The sequence below is a fragment of the Eptatretus burgeri genome, chromosome 7 (assembly GCF_056783735.1).
Source record: "Eptatretus burgeri isolate ZD-2024b chromosome 7, Ebu_testis_v1, whole genome shotgun sequence".
Taxonomy (NCBI): domain Eukaryota; kingdom Metazoa; phylum Chordata; class Myxini; order Myxiniformes; family Myxinidae; genus Eptatretus; species Eptatretus burgeri.
Window position 1 is genome coordinate 37,745,999 of NC_140967.1, and position 19,715 is coordinate 37,765,713.

The 19,715-nt window shown below is 44.4% G+C and overlaps 1 protein-coding gene across 1 annotated transcript in view; it reads right to left on the reverse strand.

Annotated features, from left to right (window-relative positions):
• LTBP1 (latent transforming growth factor beta binding protein 1) overlaps positions 1 to 19,715 on the reverse strand; it is a 294,284-nt gene that overhangs the window by 216,246 nt on the left and 58,323 nt on the right. Inside the window, exons 5-11 of the mRNA XM_085890321.1 lie at positions 13,908 to 14,191; positions 13,433 to 13,655; positions 12,596 to 13,300; positions 11,019 to 11,125; positions 4,886 to 5,137; positions 4,736 to 4,783; positions 3,325 to 3,470 (exon numbers count right to left, since the gene is read on the reverse strand). Coding sequence (XP_085746447.1) covers positions 3,325 to 3,470; positions 4,736 to 4,783; positions 4,886 to 5,137; positions 11,019 to 11,125; positions 12,596 to 13,300; positions 13,433 to 13,655; positions 13,908 to 14,191 — 1,765 coding nt within the window. The remainder of the gene's footprint in view (positions 1 to 3,324; positions 3,471 to 4,735; positions 4,784 to 4,885; positions 5,138 to 11,018; positions 11,126 to 12,595; positions 13,301 to 13,432; positions 13,656 to 13,907; positions 14,192 to 19,715) is intronic.

The following is a 19,715-nucleotide window of genomic DNA, read 5'->3' on the forward strand; positions in this document are numbered from 1 at the left end:
TCATGAGATGTAAGTAAGATGCACAACAGATTTCTTTCAAATCTAATGACAAACAAGAAAAAGAGCAATCAGAGATTGCAGACCCTCACCAGGACTTGTTTTGTGTGGCGTTTGTGTACTGGTGTGTTACGTAATTAATAAGAGACATAACTAGAAATTCCACTTTATAACTGCTGGCAGTGATGACCGGGTACCAAGACGTCCCGCTTTGATTGGACACCTGACCCTGACCCTGACCCATGACGTTTATTATTATTCAATTGAATTTTGAATGGGATTAGAATAAATTCAATTGAAATCCAATGGAAGACCAAATAGGTACAGTCCTGCATTGGAGTAATCCGAAGGAACCCAAACAAACAAAAAGCAAAGATGAAGTCATCAGGAGGAACCTGGATAGGATTCACATTTCACCTGCTGCTCCTCTACTCTCAAACACATCCAGGCACAGCCAGGTGAGTCTTATTCGAAAAAAAAATAATAAAAAAAGATCACAGATTCAAAAAAGTAAATAATTGTGGCTGCCAGACCATGTGTCCGATCAGGTTGAAATTTAAAACATTTTTTCCCCATCAACACTAAATCATAATTGTGAAATTTCACATTGATTGATTAAGCGGTTCAAGAGAAATAAATAATCATAAATTTTTTTACTCCAATATGGCTGCTTGACCATGTGACATCAATTTGTGAATTCCTTGGTATCCTCAAGGGTTGGGAAACATTTGTGTGAAGTTTCTCCTCAATCTGTTCAGCCATTCTGGAGAAGAAAATTTTTAAAGGTTTTAGGGTAAATCCAATATGGCTGCCAAACCATGTGACCGATGACATCAAGTGAGAACATTTTCTTCCTTATGGATAGGCGGTCATACGTGTAAAGTTTTGCCTCGATCTGTTCAGCCACTTCAGAGAAGAAGATTTTTGAAGGTATTTGTTTTTAATAAGATGGCTGCCGAATCATGTGACCGATGAGGTCATCATTTTTTTTTTTGTGGCCCATTTTATCCCAAGATGACCCTCAAAATTTTTCATAGTGACTAGATGTAGCATTCTACACATGCAATTATGACTTCATGACGATGGCACCAATGACATCATAAAAAAAAATCACACTCATTCCCCATGAGGAGTACTTGCCGTGTGCCAAGTTTCAATTTTTTCCTTGGTGCGGTTTCAGAGATAGAGGTCCAAAGTTTTTCCAACATGGCTGCCACACCACCTGACCTTTGACGTCACAATTATCATTAAAACATTCTACATGAGTAGTCGCACCAATGGTGAAAATTTTGTGTTGATCTGACAAGCGGTTGCGGAGAAAAACACTAAAGTTCTGCGCGGACAAAACAAACAAACCAACAAACAGACGGACCCAAACGCAATACCCTCCTCCTTCGGCGAGGGTAATAATTGTATATTTCTGCAAAAGAAAGTTAAAACTTATGCATATCTCCTTCAGTTCAACAGGAAGTAACCGAATTTATTTTCACTCCTCATAACAACTACAATTTATAACATCTTTATAACATCTGCAATAATTTGAAACTAGCAAGTCAGGTGGATAGTAAAGAAGTCTTCGTCTTCTTCATCTTCTTCGTGGTTATTGAAGCTTGGCTGCCGGGAGCCATCATTCTGTTGGGGCACGGCTATGCCGCTGATGCTGTGCCCCTCTACCAGTACACTGGTACTCATTTCGCCAACCTCAGAAGGATGACAGGCTGTCAACCCCACGTGGTATTAATTCAGTGGCCAACAGGGCTCAAACTCAGGACCCTAAGATCCCAAAGCCAGCCACCCTAACCACTAAGCCAACAGCAGGCTTAGCAAACAAGTAAGAGTCTCTCATCGACCACCTGCGGTCAACGCAACACGAAGCAGGTTGCTTTGTTAAAATTAGTTTCCTCCAAAAAGCAGTACATAATTCCTCAACATTAACAATGAGTGCTTAAAGTTGCAGTTGATTGCTGATTATACCACAGCCATGCAAGACTCTCCTTTGTGGTGGTAATATCAATGGCAGGCACAACGATGTTTTAATTACAATGACTGATCCGTACCCACACGTGACATATGGGGTTCATGCTCGAGCAACGAGGCACCCGTGGAAGAAATTGAAGAGCATGGAAGTTGACACTTCCAGGAATTTATTGCCAGATAGGTGACATAATCCTCTTGTAGTTAATGTTTCAAATTGAGCAAGGTAAGATCTTTTCTCGAGAATACTCAGGTATCCTGACGAGTTGAGACGTCTGACGATTGTTAAAAAGCTGTCCTCATCAGTTGAACAAGTTGCTTGCGAAGACGATCACGAAACATCCACCCTCTGTAACCATCCCTTGCAAAATAATTTGATCAAAGTTCTTCACAATGCCTTTCCAATAGTCGTATGCATCCGAGGGAAGGGCACTCTTGCAATCTGAACTCGTCTGTAAACAGGGCGAAGTGCCAAAACCACAAAGACTTGCACTTCATCTATCTGGAACTTAATTTTTTTTTGTGTTTCATATTGCCATCTGTAAGCAGGAGTTACCTATGAGCCACTCGGCCGATGAAGCCAAAATTTTCTGAGGAATGCATTGCATCGTACATGTTGGCAATGGAAATGCGACCAATGCTTTGTTGGTAATCACAAAGGAATTGTGAGCTAAACGCACGCTCTCTCTCTAAGGGGTTGTGACTTTTGCAAAACGTAGGTGACTCATCGCCGGGACCATGGCGAAGTTCAAAATCCCTGCCAAAATCAGTTCCAGGTAAATGTCAGGCCTGGCCAGCCGGTTCGTGGAAGACTAGAGACCAAAAAAAATAAAATAACTTTCCCAGGCTGACCCCACAAGTCGATGGAAATAATTGGGGACATTACAGAAATAATAGAATGTTGTTTATGGGGTTACTGTTAGTAACCGTCCAGGACACTCTTTTGCAGCTGTGATGCTCGCCAAAAGAAACAGAATCTTACAAACAATCGATAGCCTGAAATTTTGTGCAGTGTATCCAATTTTTCACACTGAAGATAGTCTTTTTAATGGTGATAGATCACCTGAACCATGTGTTTTTGTGTGTTGCTAAGGTAGATTTTTTTTTAAAGAGGAGGAGGTAGGCTGGAGGGTTTGAATGCATTCTGCTATTTGTCGAGGAAAGATACATAGCTTCCATAGACAGGAGAGGTGAGGAATAAGAGTCTAGGTGTGAAGACAGCCTGCATTTTGGAAGCTAAACCAGGAAGGGATTACTAGAAGAACATGCATCCTGAAGTAGGACTGAGAGAGCGCAGAGAATGTGATATTGGAAAATAGATAGGAGAAAACAGAGAGACCTGCATCGACCTGCCTGCGATGTGACAGCAACAGACGCTGTGCTTCGGCCTCATCCTGGGAGATTCCAATAATTTTGAGAGTTTTCGATTCCACAAAAGCCTGGAGAGACGTGTAATGCTGTGGTGTCAGCTCATAGTAGAGAGCAGTGACTCCATTGAGCTTTGGATAAAGGCGTTATTGACCGAGTAGCTCTATTTTTCCATGGAAAACTTGGATTGATGGAGAATGCGACTGGCTTTGAAGGCCAGTTTTGTTATGTGGTTGGCATAGGAAAGGTCATAACTAATGGTGAGGCCAAGTTAAGAGACTGAACCGTTTCCAGTGGATGACTGAGGAAATAGATAGGTGGGTTCGTTTGATGAACCTTTTGGAGTGATAGGACGAGACTGAGATTTTTGAGGATTGAGGGTCACGTTCCATTTATTACACCACTGTCTAATCATTTCCAGATCAGAAGAGAGAGATGCAGATTCTGTCTGCCTAGCAGAGGAATGAGGTACTGTACACCATAATGTGGAGCCATCTGCAAAAACAAAAAGAGGGTTTCCAGAGGATCAGATAAATCATTTACTGTATATACAAGACTGGGCCAAAAAATCAGGTTGCTTGGAAACAGAAAAGACAACATCAACAGCAATGATGGACTCCATGACTTTGCTTTCAATTGGAAGCAAGTTCACCGGCCGAGTTGGTCGGGTCTGCTTTTCCACCATTCTTGTGGATGGGAGTGATGTTTGCTGACTTCCATGCAGAGGGGAGGTGGCCAAATTACAGGAACAGACTGAATAGGGCAGATCAAGGGGAAGTGAGAATGGCAGAGACGGATTTGAGAACATGTGCACCGATTCCATTTGGGCCTGTTGTTGAACAGAACTTTCACTACCTTCTCTGGTGAGGACATAGAGTCCAGTAGACAAAAGGCACATCAGGGTAACAGAACGAGATGGGTCAACAAGATTTGAAGGCAAAGACAGAGTTTTCCTTATCTTTGGCAGAATCTGTATTAACGCAGTTCAAAGTCAGGGAAGGGATGGATGGGGAGGCAGATTTGAAAAGGCACCGAGCAGCATGACTTGGAGGAAGGAGACTGGTTGGTGCGTTCAACCTTGAGATTTGTTAGATGATGCTTTCTGGCTTGCATCAATATTTACACACACTTGTTGCAAGCCTTATGGAATGAAAGGAAGTTCCCCTCAGTCAGGTTAGCTTTCCATGCTGAGAAAGTAAGATGCTTGACTGCAACCACCTCCTCTTCTGTGTAGCATGGTCGAAGGTATGGCTAGGATAGCTGCACATGGAGTGGGACAAACAAGGGAATCAACTAAGGTAGACTTTAATGAAAGTATTCCTCGGCAAAAACAACATCAGGTGCTGTGAAGATGGTGGTGCAATCCTTTTGTGAAAGGGCTGAACGAAGTCCTTACCAGTTGGCCTGTGCGAACAGCCATGTCCAACGTTGCTGAGGTTGCTGCCTTACAATAGCCAAAGAGAAAAGTTCCATGAGAAGAAAGTGATTAGAAGAGCCAATAGTAGCAGAAGAGGGACTATAGAGATTGGATGGAAAGTGTCATTACTTGGTCCATGAGGAAAGGTGTACCAGTAGTCAAACCCACAGTCGCAGAAAGCCTTTGCTGCAATGCCATAGCTGGTTGTTGTCGAGCCAACACACCGTCAGCTGACATTCTGACAGTTGAAATTGCCGCAGATGAGAAACAGAGAGGTGGGATGGGACGATGGGTGATGAGTTGATCCATGTTCAAGGAAATAGAGGTACATAGAGACTTGTCATTGTTGGGTGGGTTGTATGCCACAAGGGCAAACATTATCTGGTTATGGATATAGGTATACATAGTCAGAGGTATTCCAGATGGCTTGGATGGGTTAGTGAGGACAATGGATAAGGAGCAGTGGAGTTCTTGATATACACAGCAATAGTGTTTCCATAACGAAAGAATGGCATGTAAAAATGTAAAAGAGCACAACCAGGGAGACGCACAGAGGAGTCGGAAACATGCTGAAAGGGAAACGTTTCGGCTAAACATGCAACGTCCGGAGCAGGAGCAGCAACGGAGAGGTCGAATATTGATGGACCAGCCGTGAGGGAGAAGAACTGAGGAGACGAAGAGCAGGTGGAGTGTGGGATTGGGTGTGAGGCAGGGGAAGGGGGATGTGAGGTGGAGCAAAGGGGGAGAGGGATGTATGGAGGGGAGAATAGGAGCAAGAAGCAGAGCAGGGTGAGTGGGAGTGGGATGCGCAGCGGAAGGAGGAAGGCTAGTGGGAATGGAATGTATGGTGAGGGGAAGCAAGCCTCATGGTGGGGGTGAGGGGATTGGGATATACGGTGAGGGAAGGAGAAGCGTGCGTGTGACGTGTGGTGGGGAGGCATGGGGGTAAGGGGTGGATTGGAAGCACAGCGGGGAAGGGGAGCAGGAGGCATGGTGAGGTGAGTGGAAAGCGTGGTATTGGGAATGGGGTGGGACGCGTCGTGTGGGGAGGGGGAGTGAGATACATGGCAGGAAGCGGGTGAAATGGGATACGTGGTGGGCTGAGGGGAGTGGGATGCATGGCGTGGAAGGGGACACATGTCAGGAGGAGTAGGAGGGGAATGTGCAGTGGGTGGTGTTGGATGCACAGCAGGTGGACTTAATGTGTTGGTACACACTGGGAAGCATATGCTGGCATTCTTTGGAGAATGAACTTCTCATGGTCCCTTATTCTGATAAACAAAGACAGACATTGTGATGGGGTTGAATTGAAGGGTTATTGAAAATATGGAAGGAAGTCACACTACAAGTTTGGAGAGATGGTCCATAGACCGAGCATTGGCGTGATCGACAAAAGCAGAAAATAAATTGCATGAAGATGACATTGAGATGAGAAGAAAAACAATGTGGGTTGTTCGTAATGGAGATATTCAGGAAATGAAACATTATAAAATGTCACTCATCTGCCCAAAATAATGTACTTACACTCATTCAATTTGAAGTTAATCCATCCATCCATCCATCCATCCATCCATCAGGACCATACTCTGTGCAGAGTCTCCTTGGCTATTGGGCAAAATCCTGGACAGCTCACCACTCCGCCACAGGATACCAGCAAGTTGGCACTCATTTTGCCAACCTGAGAAGGATGACAGGCAGAGTCACCCCCACCTGGTATTAATTCAACAGCCGAGTGGGATTTGAACTCAGGATCCTCAGATCCCAAGCCCATCACCCTAACAATTAAGCCAACACCATGTCTGTCCAAAACAACTCTGCTCACTTCCACTCATTCGTTTCTCTTTCTTCCCACCTGTGGAACCAACTTCAACAGTCTCTTCAATCTCTTTCTTCCCTGCATGGATTAAAGACGGCTGTTCACCACCATCTCAGGTCATCCTCTACCCATAACCATTCATGATCTTTTCATAACCATTCATGAATCCTCCCAAACCCACCTCTTTCCACGTTTCCAGTTTTTCCTTCCACTTCTGTGATGAAGAGTTTGTGGCTGTATCCATCGAGTTCATGTCCCGTGTGCTCCCTTTGTCCTTTTCCTTCTCCACATTGTTTATCCATCCAAGTCTCCCTGTATTTTGTCCCTCAATCCTGCTGTTGGTGTGTCCCTCCCTCTCTTTGTACTGTTTCTTTTGTTCTGTTTCATCCTGATCCATTTTGTGTTCTTTGCTCCTCCATGAGCCTCGACATTGTAAACAAAAAAAGCTTTTCATGTAAGAAGTAAATTATCACTATTCGGAGATAGTGAAGAATTACATTAAAAAAAATGTGTGATGGAAGGCAATAGCAATTAGAATGAGTCAGTGATTGTTTTTCATGTTGAATAAGTTTTTTTTTGTTTGTTTGTTGGGGGGGAGGGGGTGGGGGTAGGCTGTGGTGTTGGTTTAATGGCTAGGGTGGGGGGGGAGGAGGGTAGGCTACGGTGTTGGTTTAATGGTTCGGGTGGTGGGCTTGGGATCCTAAGGTCCTGAGTTTAAATCCTGCTCTGCCATTGAATCAATACCAGGTGGGGTTGAGTCAGCGTATCATCCTTCCGAGGTCGGCAAAATGAGTACCAGTTTGCTGGGATTATTGAGCCATTCGAGTATCCTGCGTCAGAGTGGCGACCCATCCAGGATTGTGCCCACTAAATATAGCCCAGGAGACTGCACCGGCAGCACCGATGCTCTGTACAGAGTATTGTCCCAATGGATGGATGGATGGCGGTGGGGGAGCGGTTGAAAAGAAGAAGTGGAAGTATAACAGAAAGTCAAGAAGCATGAAAGGAGTACACCCAGGATAAGTCTGGAAGGAGTACACCGAGGATACTTGGGACACGTCAGCCTTCCCATTCCCCTCCTATCTTTGTGTTGTAAAAATCCTGGATCTTCATTGATTTAAGGACATTGGAGTCCGATTTTAAGGACATTGGAGTCCAGGGAAACAGACAATCAAGGCATCTCCAAAAAAAAGAACATAATCATGAAGTTAAGCAGTCAGGTTGATTTGACATAAAGTGGCAATTTTCAACTTTAAAGGCCCAGTAGGAACAATGTGACTGGACAGACAAGAATAGGGGAGGCAGTACTCCAAGTTTCGAGTTAATAGACAAGCATTACAAGCATCTTGAGTGGCAGAAGTATAAGGTAATGCAAGATAAGATAACATGCACCTGCCATCAGTGAAATCACTGCCAAATAGGAAACTAGAGAAACTAGAAAGACCCTTCAGTGGAGTTGGTGGATAATTAGTGCATCTCTGCCAGGCTGAACAGTTTACATTTTGTATCGCACTGATAGGCCAGATCTGGATCCGGACTTAAACCAAAATCAAAGGATTTCGGTGACGCTTCTTGTCACCGAACCAACTCATCCACCTCGTCTTGTCATAACTCATCCACAACGTTTTGAGATATCCTGCTCACAGACAAAGGAACAGACAGACAAATAGACAGGGGTGAAAACATATTCTCCGTCGACTTTCACGTGGCAGAGGTAACAAAAAGAGGAGTGCTTGATGGAAACAAATTAAGCATTGTTATATGTCATACAAATCTATATTAATCCCACACAAAGGGTGTCTAAAATGTAATTGAGTTAACAAATTATTGGGAGAGTAATTCCGCATGATGTGTCTTTGATGGCCATAATTATTGCCACCTTGTGGGGTTGGCTGGGAAAATATTTTGGCACAAGTCTTTCATGAATTGGCTGGCTTCACATGATGTTCAGCTAAGTAGGGTAGAGCAGGAATTTGGAATTTGGCCATGGTGCTGGCAATACTTCGCCTACTCTTCATGAAGGGCACCGACGTGGGATATTTATATGAGGTCCACCAACAAATGCTGGCAGACGTGACACCCAGTTTAACATCCATCCGAAGGACATCACACGCATTGATGCCTCGCCCTACCTGTGAAACACCAGGGTGGCAGGTTATAGCCGGACCGAGATCACAACCCAGGATAGACAGCTCAGTGGTGAGTATGCAATGTGCATACCTCTATGCTCTCCTGCCTTCCTGGGATAGTAACTATGAAATTCAAATATGACTCCCCAAAATAGAAAGAAAAGCTCACACCCCAGAAGTTGGCTTCCACTACAACCAGAAGGAAAATGGAGATCGCGGGAAAGCTGGCCGACTTTGGAATATTTTATGGGGTGCTGTGAAAATATTCCTTGCAAGTTATGAACAGCTAATGTGGTGCCTCGATGACAGAGAAGTAAGTCTAAATATAGCAGTGCCAACCTTTGGAAGCAATCTTGACGATAGTGTCTGCCGAAGACAAGTTCTGGTTCATGGGACGGACTGTAAACAGAGATTCTGCCAGAGGTTGATGACAGAAAAAGGGGAAATTTGCAGACTCTTTCTGGACAACTAAAGTGAGGAAGTGGAAATATTTCAAAGGAGCGAGGTATCCGTGTTATGCACGGGTGGGAGCCCAAAATCTCAAAAAAAAACAAACAAAATGTTTTGAGAAATTTTATGAAAACTCCAACTCACTTTAGGACACGTGCGGGGATCCCAAAAGCTGCACAGAAAATTGCATACGGGTGGAAATGCAAATCACAATTGTATTGAGATATTACCAAACCAGCAAATATTTCCGCACACGGTAAATGGTGAAAGTGCTAACTAATGCCAAACCTGTGAATGTGTTTACATGTGGAGAGAGAGCGAGCAGCTTCGTATGGGTAGAAACTCAAAATAATGATTGTATTGAGAAATTTATGAAACCTTCCACCCACCTAAGGACACTCGTGAGGACCCCAAAAGGTTCCACAGATGATTTGGCGGTGCTAGCCTCAAAAGTGAAGGAATAGTTCGGGGAAGGGCAGCCAGCCAGCGAGCCAGACAGACAGACAGACAGACAGACAGACAGACAGACAGTCCTGTTTTATTGTGGAGAGAAGTCAAGTTCAGCCATATTCACGGACCACCATCTTGATTTCTAGCACAAGCATTAAAAGCAGGAAACATAGGTATTGATTCCCATTGCTTTGAACACAAATTCTCTCAAAAATGACTCGTACCAAAAAATCCAAATCCATTGGTACCATATTCTGTACAGAACGTCGGTGCTGCCAAAGCAGTCCCCTGGGCGAGTTGGCACAATCCTGGACAGGTCACCACTTCAACACAGGACAATCAAATGGCTCAATCTTCCTAGGAAGCTGGTACTCATTTTGCCAACCTCAGAAGGATGACAGGCTGAGTCAACCCCACCTGGTATTAATTCAATAGCTGAGTAGGACTTGAACTCAGAATCCTCAGATCCCAAGCCCACCACCCAAACTATTAAGCCAACACCAGGCATACTGTTATACAAACTGTACATGACTCTTATAAACAAAGATTCAGATCAAATTTGTAATACCCTCATTGAAACATTTCCCTCAAGGAACAAAGCATTGTCTGCCATGTCCCCCCAAAGTTTAAACTGTGGGAAAATGGCTGAGATTAAACGTGCCTTTCTCAATCCACTACCCCACCACATGCTAAGCTGAAGACCAGTTACAGCAACAACACAAATGCTTGTCTTTCAAAATTCAAGCACTGCACCCTATCATGACCAAGTCCTCCCCTCCGACCCTCAAAAAATGAAACCACCGGTAATAGCTTGTACAAGAGAAATATAATGAAAGCAGGTGCGACCATCATGGAGTGTTGAAGTTTCTTCAGTTGCACAGTAACCTTGATGCAATGTGGCAATCAATTAACTTCTGATACAGAACGATTTTCATTGAGAAGCAAAATATCAGTGTGTTTCACAAATAAAGAGGAGGTGAGAAAATAAAAATTAAGAATGAGCAACTGTAAGATGTGATTTTAAGAGAGTGCGAGGAATGGCATGGTGTGAGACCATAGCTTTGTTGTCAGTGTCTATGGGTAATGAGGTCAGTAATGTCGGCAGGAACCAGTGTTATGATTGACCTTCAAGGTTAGCAGTAAAATATTAAACTCTATCCAATGTGGTGTGTTCAAGTGTCTTGAGGATCGGAGCGATGTAATCAAATATTACGAGGGAGAAGTACGAGTCTGACTGTCATGTTCTGAATAAGTTGCAAGGGCGTTTGAGAGGAGCAGACGGGCCTGTGAACAGTGAGCTGGAGCAATTCAAATGGGGGTGCTGTGAGAGCATGAACCAGAGTTTCAATTGTCCTGTTTTCCACATGAGTGGATTTTAACAATGTAGGACAGAAGGAAAAAATACATAAATATTTACAGATTTCAGCAAGATTTGGAATATAGGGAAAGTGTTGGATCCATAGTGACATTTAGATTGTAAACTCCGGAAGCAGAGATCAGGTGGTGGTCCGCAAGTTTCTCTATCTGGGATTGAAAATGTTCAAAGAACCATCAATGGGCCTCAGACCAAGCATGGCTGTTTTCTTTTTTTTTTTGTGTACAATATTGAGACTCGTACAAGAGCTAACACACAAAACATATAACGGAGAGAGCAGGAGACAAGAGCGGGGGGGGGGAGGGAAGCACAAAACAGTGGGGAACAGAGACATGAGGATATCTGTGGAAGGGAGAGGGATGGGGTGGGTTACACGAGACAAACAAGATGGACATTACAGGGACTTTCAGGTCCTTACACAACAGGGAATTTCAGGAAGGAAAGCAGGGAGTTTGAAGGAGGTGGGTTTGGGGTGGAGTAATGGGGGTAGAAAAGATCATGGTTTTGGATGGGGGAAGATAAGAGATGATGGTGAACAGCTGTTTTGAAGATCTGGAGGGAAGAGTGGAATTGAAGAGAGTGTGGGAGTTTATTCCAGAGGTGGGGGAAAAAAGAGGAATGAAAGAGTGAAAGTGAGCAGTGATTCTTGATTTTGTCAGTTCATCAGAAGGGGGTTGCTGGCGGACCTTGAGCAACCGCGGAAATATGGAGGGGGGGGACGACGACAGATCACAGACAGAGCAGGGGGGACAAGGCCGGAAAGGAGATGGTAGAAGAGAGAAAGACCACTGACCTGCCTGTGGTGATTGAGACACAAAAGACAGCCTCATCGCGGGAGATACCGATGATCCTAAATAGTCCAGTAGATATGTCAAAAAGATGTTCACTTCCGGAAGAAAGCATGAAAATTTGTATACAGGGGTTTTTGAGTATGCTGAATCCATTTCTTACCGGATCCACGCTGGCAAACCAAGGGATCACACTGAAAATCAATAAATCCAAGATGGCCGCCCTGCGTATTGCCGATTTTGATATTTCGTCAGAACTTTGGTTCTATTTGACATAAAAACATGATCTTGGTGCCGATTTATAGGTTTTTAGGGTCAAAGAATTCAATGAGATGCCGTAAAATACCATAAATGTGATTGGAACAAAATCCAAGATGGCTGTCCTCTGTAGGTAATGCAAATATCAATCTCGTTTTTTTTTCTGTTTGGCATAGAACATGATCTTATGGCTAAATATAGGTTTTTAGGGACAAGAAATTCAATAAAGTATTTTTTATTACTATAAAATGTATCAGTAGGAAGATCCAGTTACACTTTTAACAAATTTCGATGAACCATTGAGAGCAATATTGTTCACACTCATAATTCACAAAGAATAGAGATGTACACTTGTCATTTTTTTCCATTATTGAGAATGTGCAGGGAATAAATGGTTTTACTGATATAATACCAAACTAGATGAAATGAGTTTGAATTGTATTACAAATGTCAAAAAAGGAACTTAATCTAGGACACTGTCCACGTCTGCACATTGTCCACCACAAAAACACAGCTGTTTGCACGGGAGGCTTGCTTTAGCACACTGGCATCTTCCTGTGCACCGTTTTTTACATGCACACTTAATAAGTTCTCTGCAGCCATTTGATGCTTCTGGCAGGGTACTCAATAAGGGCACCCATATTCGCTCACTGTCGAGTTGCCACCCCCACTCGGAAGGACTTGGAAGTGTTGGATTGGCCTCCAATGCCTGACCCCAGACGTATCCTGCTTGGTAAGCAGCACGCTTTACATGTTGTAGAAGTGCTGCACGTGACGGTGGGATGTTCTCCAGCTTCCGATTACAGTAGGAGAAGAGATGCTTCCTGGCTTCATTCACATCAGTGAGTTGTGACGTGCGAGAGTACAGCAGAACCACATATCTTTCGAGTTCCTTCAGGTCAGCTTCTGTAACTTCATCGGGAGTAGCAGACAGCAGTAGAAATACTTCAGTGATGTCTGGAAGTGATTTCCATACTTCCCAAGCGGTCTTCTTACGGACGGAGCTCAATGAAGACACCGTGTCACATCCTGATATGGCGTGCATAAATGGGAGGCCTCTGCAGTAATCATTGCCAAGCTCACTGGCAATGACATGTGCTCCAATATACCGAAAGTGTGCACCATGGCCAAAAGCTAACCAAAGTTCACAATCTTCCATGCTGATTGCAGTCACAATGGCTAGAACTAAGACGTCCGTGTCAGTAGCGTGCACCATGATACTCTTCATGCCATTGGTGTAGGCATGGAAGCAGTGAAGCATCATTCGGTAGTCTGCTTCTTCGTGTGAACATGGTTGAAGCCCAGAAACATCAAGTGTTGCAGAGGAGGAAACCTCATACTTGCTTTTATGCGCTTCCAAGTCAGGAATTTATGCAAGAAGCTTTTCTTTCAAACGAGTTGAGTTTGTACGCTCTGGCATATCGCTGCCAAGTTGCTGAAGTCGTGACCTGTAGAGTCGTACAAGGCTTGACAGCTTAAAAATGTGTTCAGCGTGCTCTTCTTCTTGTCGAGACCCTTCAATATAGGATACCAATTCGGCAAAGGCTATAGACTCATGCGTTAGATGTGGATCTTCCTTCTGAGCCTCTTTTCTGACAAGTGTGTGGTGTCTATTGCATAAGGCAGTCAAACACTGTTTGTGGTATACAGCATCTATTGCGGTTATATCACCTGAGGACAGCTTGGCAAGCAGTCGGGTATCACGAAGCTATGTTGCCATTTTTCGAACATTTGCGTCTATCTGTGCTGTAGCAGCTCTATGATAACCTTCCTCCACTTTGTCGTCACAAAAGAAGCAGGACAGGCTTTTGTCAGTTTGAATGGAGGAACCAGGGAATGCCCCTCGTAGTCTGCCTTTGAGTGGAGAAGTCTCAGTCTTTCTTACTTTGGCTATCTTCTTGCGGGCACGCTCAACTTTCTCTTTGCTAAACTTCATGTGGCATGTTTTGTGCCATTTTGCATTGTGCTGGGAAAGAGTTGCAGCTATACCTTGGCCGTCATCCAAACGTGACAAATTTATGTCCATTGGCAGGGCACCAAGTGAGTGTAGCTCCTGGATATGTTCAGCTATTGTATCATAAGCTCGGGACTGATGGGAATCCTTGGATTGAGATGGGTCTCTCAGCGGTTCCGATGAACGTTTTTGACATAGGGCACAAAGTGTCCAATCTGTTTCGGGCAAAACCACATCAGAAGCACTGTCCAGCTTTATTTTCTTGGTTGCCATATTAGTCTGTTCTACATCAGGTTAGTTACAGGTAGGCATGCACCTTGGAATGGTCACCATCTTTCCTGAAAAGAAAGTGAAATCTGTTATATTTATATAACTGAGATATCTACATCAAATATTTCAGTTTTAGTCATACAATATGTGGCCTAATCAGATTGATGTTCTGAAAATGAAACAAATTATCAGATTAATGACCAATTTTGAAAATAAAACAAACCATCAGATTAATGGCAAGTTCTGAAAACAAAATAAAACATTAGAATAATGAAATGATATACATGTATGGTCTTCCTGAGAAGTAAACAAAAATAAAGCATTAATTCATTGAATTGTTCACCCTATTTGTGAAGTGTTTTGATGACTTTCGTGGATCTTGTTCTGAATACAATGTAATTTAAGCTATGTAATTGAATTTCTTGTCCCTAAAAACCTATATTTAGCCATAAGATCATGTTCTATGCCAAAAAAAACAAAAAAACAACGAGATTGATATTTGCATTACCTACAGAGGACAGCCATCTTGGATTTTGTTCCAATCACATTTATGGTATTTTAAGGCATCTCATTGAATTCTTTGACCCTAAAAACCTATAAATCGGCACCAAGATCATGTTTTTATGTCAAATAGAACCAAAGTTCTGACGAAATATCAAAATCGGCAATACGCAGGGCGGCCATCTTGGATTTCTTGATTTTGAGTGTGATCCCTTGGTTTGCCAGCGTGGATCCGGTTAGAAATGGATTCAGCATACGCAAAAACCCCTATATACAAATTTTCATGCTTTCTTCCGGAAGTGAACATCTTGGCCTCATATTCTACATATCTACTGGACTAAAACGCCTTGGTTTCCACAGCGTGAAGCCAAGAAAGGTGAGAGGCGGGAGCACCAGCCGAGAGGGGAGTGCAGTACTCCATCAGGCAGTGGACGAAAGCTTTGTATGTGGTCAGGATTTCAGGTGGGCTGAGGAAGAACTTTGCATGACGGAGGATGTCCAGTCGGCGACTGGCTTTGGAGGCCAGCTTGGAAATTTGGCTTTCCCAGGAGAGATCATGGCAGATAGTGAGACCCAGAAGCTTAAATGAAAATTCCTTTTCAAGAAGATTGTTGAGAAAGTCGATGAGGGAGGGGGGGGGTCCAGATGGTCCTTTTCAAGAGACAGAGTGAGAGTGTGAGATTTGTCCGAATTGAAAGACATGTTCCACATGTTGGACCAGTTTGTGATTTTACCCCGATCTGCAGTGAGCGAAGAAGCTGCTGCTTGCCAATCTGAGGGATGGCAGATGGTACACCAGAGGGTGGAGTTATCAGCAAAGAGAAAAAGAGGATTTTCCAGAGAGTCGGAGAGATCATTGATGAAAACCAGAAAAACAACAGGGCCCAGAACGCTACCTTGATGAACTCCAGCCTGGACAGGAAGAGGGGATGAAATAACTCCATTTAGGGCCACAGGGTGGCTGCGACAGGAGAGGAAGTCTGCGAGCCATGAGTGGAGATGTCCTTGGATACCATAGGAAGAGAGTTTGGTGAGCAGGGCAGGGTCCCAGACCACATCGAAAGCACGCGATGTGTCTCGGGAGATGGATCTGATTTCGTGTCTGGCATTGAGGACCTCCATCCATTGTTTGGAGAGCAGAAGCAGCATATCCAGAGTGGAGTGACATGGTCTGAAACCAAATTGATGATCGGAAATCAGGCCATTTGAGAAGAGGAAGGATTTAATGTCTGAAGCAATGATGGATTCCATAACCTTGCTGATGATTGAGAGAAGGCTGATTGGTCTGTAGTTGCAGGGATCTGATTTTTGTGCCTTTTTTAGGCAGAACGGTGATGTTTTCTGATTTTCAAGCAGATGGCAGATGACCTTGAGCAAATGAGAAGGTGAATAGAACAGAGAGAGGGTGAGCAAGAGCAGCAGAGCAGGTTTTTAGGACATGTGGGCTGATGCTGTCTGGACCGCTTGCAGAATCTGAGTCGAGGTTTGACAGCAAGCTCTCCACCTTGTCAGAAGAAAAGGAAACAGAGTCCAGGACCAGCTGGGTACGACTGGGTAAGGTGGGTAAAGAAAGCAATGGGTTTCGCACACAAGATTTAGAGGCAAACACGGAGATTAGGCATTCAGCCTTTTCACATGCGGTGTCAGTTGTGCGGCCATATATGAGGTAAGGGATGGGATGAAGGGGGAACTTACACCAGAAACAGATTTAACTGGACACCACTAGGAATTGGATAGGGAGACAGGTTTGAGAGTTCAGACTTGATATGAGAAAGATGTTGTTTTCTGGCTCTCCTGAGGGTCGACACACATTTGCTCCGAGCTTTATGGAAGGAACTGAGATTACCTTCAGTTGGATTAGCCTTCCATGAGGCAAAGCCAAGTTGTTTCAGGACAACTGCCTCATCACAAGCTTCAGTCTACCATATGCAGGAGGAAGGGTAGGGCAACTGAAGACGAGATGGGATAAATCTGTGCATGAGAGAGAAAGCTTATTTGAAAGAATTCCCAGGATGAGTTGATGTTGGAGGAAGTGGAGATGGGAGACCAGTCTAGAAGTTTGATGGCTACTTGAAGTCCCTGCCAATCGCCTGAGTGAAATGCCAGATTCGACGGCGCTGAGGTGGACCTCTAATAACAGCCAAAGAGATGATGACTTTGACAAAAATATAGTCAGATGAACCGAGTTAAGTGGAGGAAGTACAGCAGATATTTTCAGGGAAATTGGTCAAAATCAGATCCAGAAGAGATGGAGTACCGTAAGTTGAGATCCGGGTCAGGAAGTTGACAGATTGTGTCAGTTCCAATGAGTTGCAGAAGTCTTTTGCTGAAGTACCATGGCAGGTGAGAGAGGTACCCACACCCAACCAACTGGCATGATGACGGTTGGAGTCACCACATATGAGGAAGAGAGAGGTGGGATGAGAGAATCGAAGTTGGTCTATGTTTTCAGAGAGTGAGATGTAAATGGAGTCATCACTGTTTGGTGGACGGTACAACACACATATGAACATGAGGTGGAAGTGTCGGGGAAGCCGTAGCCAGAGGTATTCCTGGGTATGTGGGGGAGAGAGGGCAGTGCATGTTGAGTGCAGAAAAGAGTCTTTGATGAAGCGAGCAACTCCGCTGCCAGGACGAGGCTCAGGTCTGTCATACCAGAGGAGGGAATAACCAGGGAGAGATACTAAGGAGTCAGAGACGTCTTTAAGGAGGAAAGTTTCTGTTAAGCAGATTATGTCTGGTTTGTCAGTGACAACCTGTCTGGAAAGATCTGTCAGGTTTGAGCGAAGGCCTCAGATGTTTGAGGTCTACACTGTTAAGGAAGAGGGAGGGGAGGATGTTTTATGTGCAGGGGGGGGGGAGAGGAGGAGGGTAGGATGAGGAAGGAGGGTGGGGGAAGGAGTGTTGTTGAAAGAGTGTGGAGGACTGCAGAAGAGCTGGGGAGAGGGCTGGATGAGGAGGAGAAAAGTCCCAGTGATGATGGGTTGAGGCACAGTGGGGAGTAATAAGAGAGGGGGAAGAGGGCAGTTGAAAATTGGGGGTGGAGTGATGAGATGGAAGAGAGAGGGTTGGGAAAGGAGGCAGCTTTATGGATGTGAGGGGGGGCGGAACTTTGGTAAGGGGGAGTGAGGGGGCAGATTGGAGGGAGAAGGGTGAGAGGGTGATTTTGAGAAAGGTAAGAGGGAAGCTTGGAGGAGGAAGAGTGTGAAGGTTGCTTTGAGAGGGAGGGGTGAGAGCGAAGCTTTTAGAAGGAGGGGAGACGATGAGAGCAGGCATGGCCAATGTGCAGGAGGACGATGGGAGAGGTGGGCAGAGGGGGAGGATCAGACTTTGTGGAGGTATGGTGAAGAAGGGAGCGGGCAGGGGGAGGTACAATATTTGAGGGTTTGTTCAGCATCTCAAGGAGATGGGGATGGGCCAGGCATCTGCCTGAGGGATTGCCAGACAGAGGCCCCTGGAGTACTGGCGGAAAGTGGATGCAGCGATGCGCTGCTCTGGTGCATGCTCCCATACCTGACCTGACCTGGGAGGTGTGCTGAGAGGAAGGAAGGAGCTTATTTGTGGTGATGGGGAGTGCACTGATTGAGAGAGTGAGATATCTGTTCGGTTAGAATGGAGGCCACAGATGTTAGAACACCACACACATTGGGACACCAGAGGAGGAGCTGATACTGAATCAGAAGACAGCAAAGAGATGCCAAGAGCAGAGGTAGGATGAGGGGCAAGGAGAGGGGATAACAGGTGAGGGGGTAGGAGGAGGTAGATTTAAGTAGGTGGGGTGAATTAGGCCCGAAGTTGGAAAAAAACAAAAAAAGGACGATTGATGGAACACGAACACGTATTGCAAACTGCGATTAAAATTGTTTTTTTTTTAATTCTGCTTTAAAATCGGGAGTTTCTGTAAACATTTAAACATTTGCACAACTTATGCATAAAGTATGACAAACCATTTTGGCTGGTTGGTGTAAATCTGGTGGGAGCTAAAATTGATGATGTCCTCTTCAGAAAACGGCTGAATAACAATTCTGACCAGGGCGCACAGCAAAGTAGGTATATTTGTGCAATTTTCGAGATTTTTCAGGAGTTTCAAGGACTTGAACAAGTTTTCCAGGACCTTCCAGTGCTAGAAAATGCTTTCTCATTTTTTTTTTCCAGGAGTTTCAAGGACTGTAAATCATGTAACGTGAAAGACACCAACTAAACAAATAATGTCAACAGTTGGGACACCGAGCTTACTGTTCAACCCAAGAGTTGGCACAACCTGTGATGCAATACCCTTCCTGTGAAGCACCAATCAGACAGTTTATAGTCGGCTCAGAAATTAAACCCGGAATAGACAGCTTAAAGATAAGTGTGCTACCTCTATATCATCTTCAACACACACACACACACACACACACACACACACACACACACACACACACACACACACACACACACACACACACACACACACACACACACACACACACACACACACACACACACACACACACACACACACACACACACCCTTACCTTCTGTACATAACTATTATATTGAGAAATTAAAGACACATTTGTTCGTTTCTGAGACTACTGTGAGAATCTCATTCCGGTGACATCAAACGCATGATCTGTTGAAGGGGGAGTTATTAAACATTACCAACATAATATTTCATTTGTTATTTAGGCACGTCATTCATTTTTGGGATTCCCGCTTACCTGCCCAGCGAGGATCAGGACGTCGCTAGCTTTTTGGAAGGGGCATTCAAAATCTAAACTGAGGCTGCCAGTTGAGGCTGTGAAACAGGTCGAGGCCATGCTATTGCCGACAAGGTGGCCAAAATAATCATGGAGCGGAATTTGCATGGGGCACAATGTGTAAGTTGTATTGCATAATTCGTCAGTAATCGGATGCATTTTCCTGTTTATCATTGCCAACGTTCTCAAGTTCTATCTCATCTTTTGACAACACTCAGAAAGATT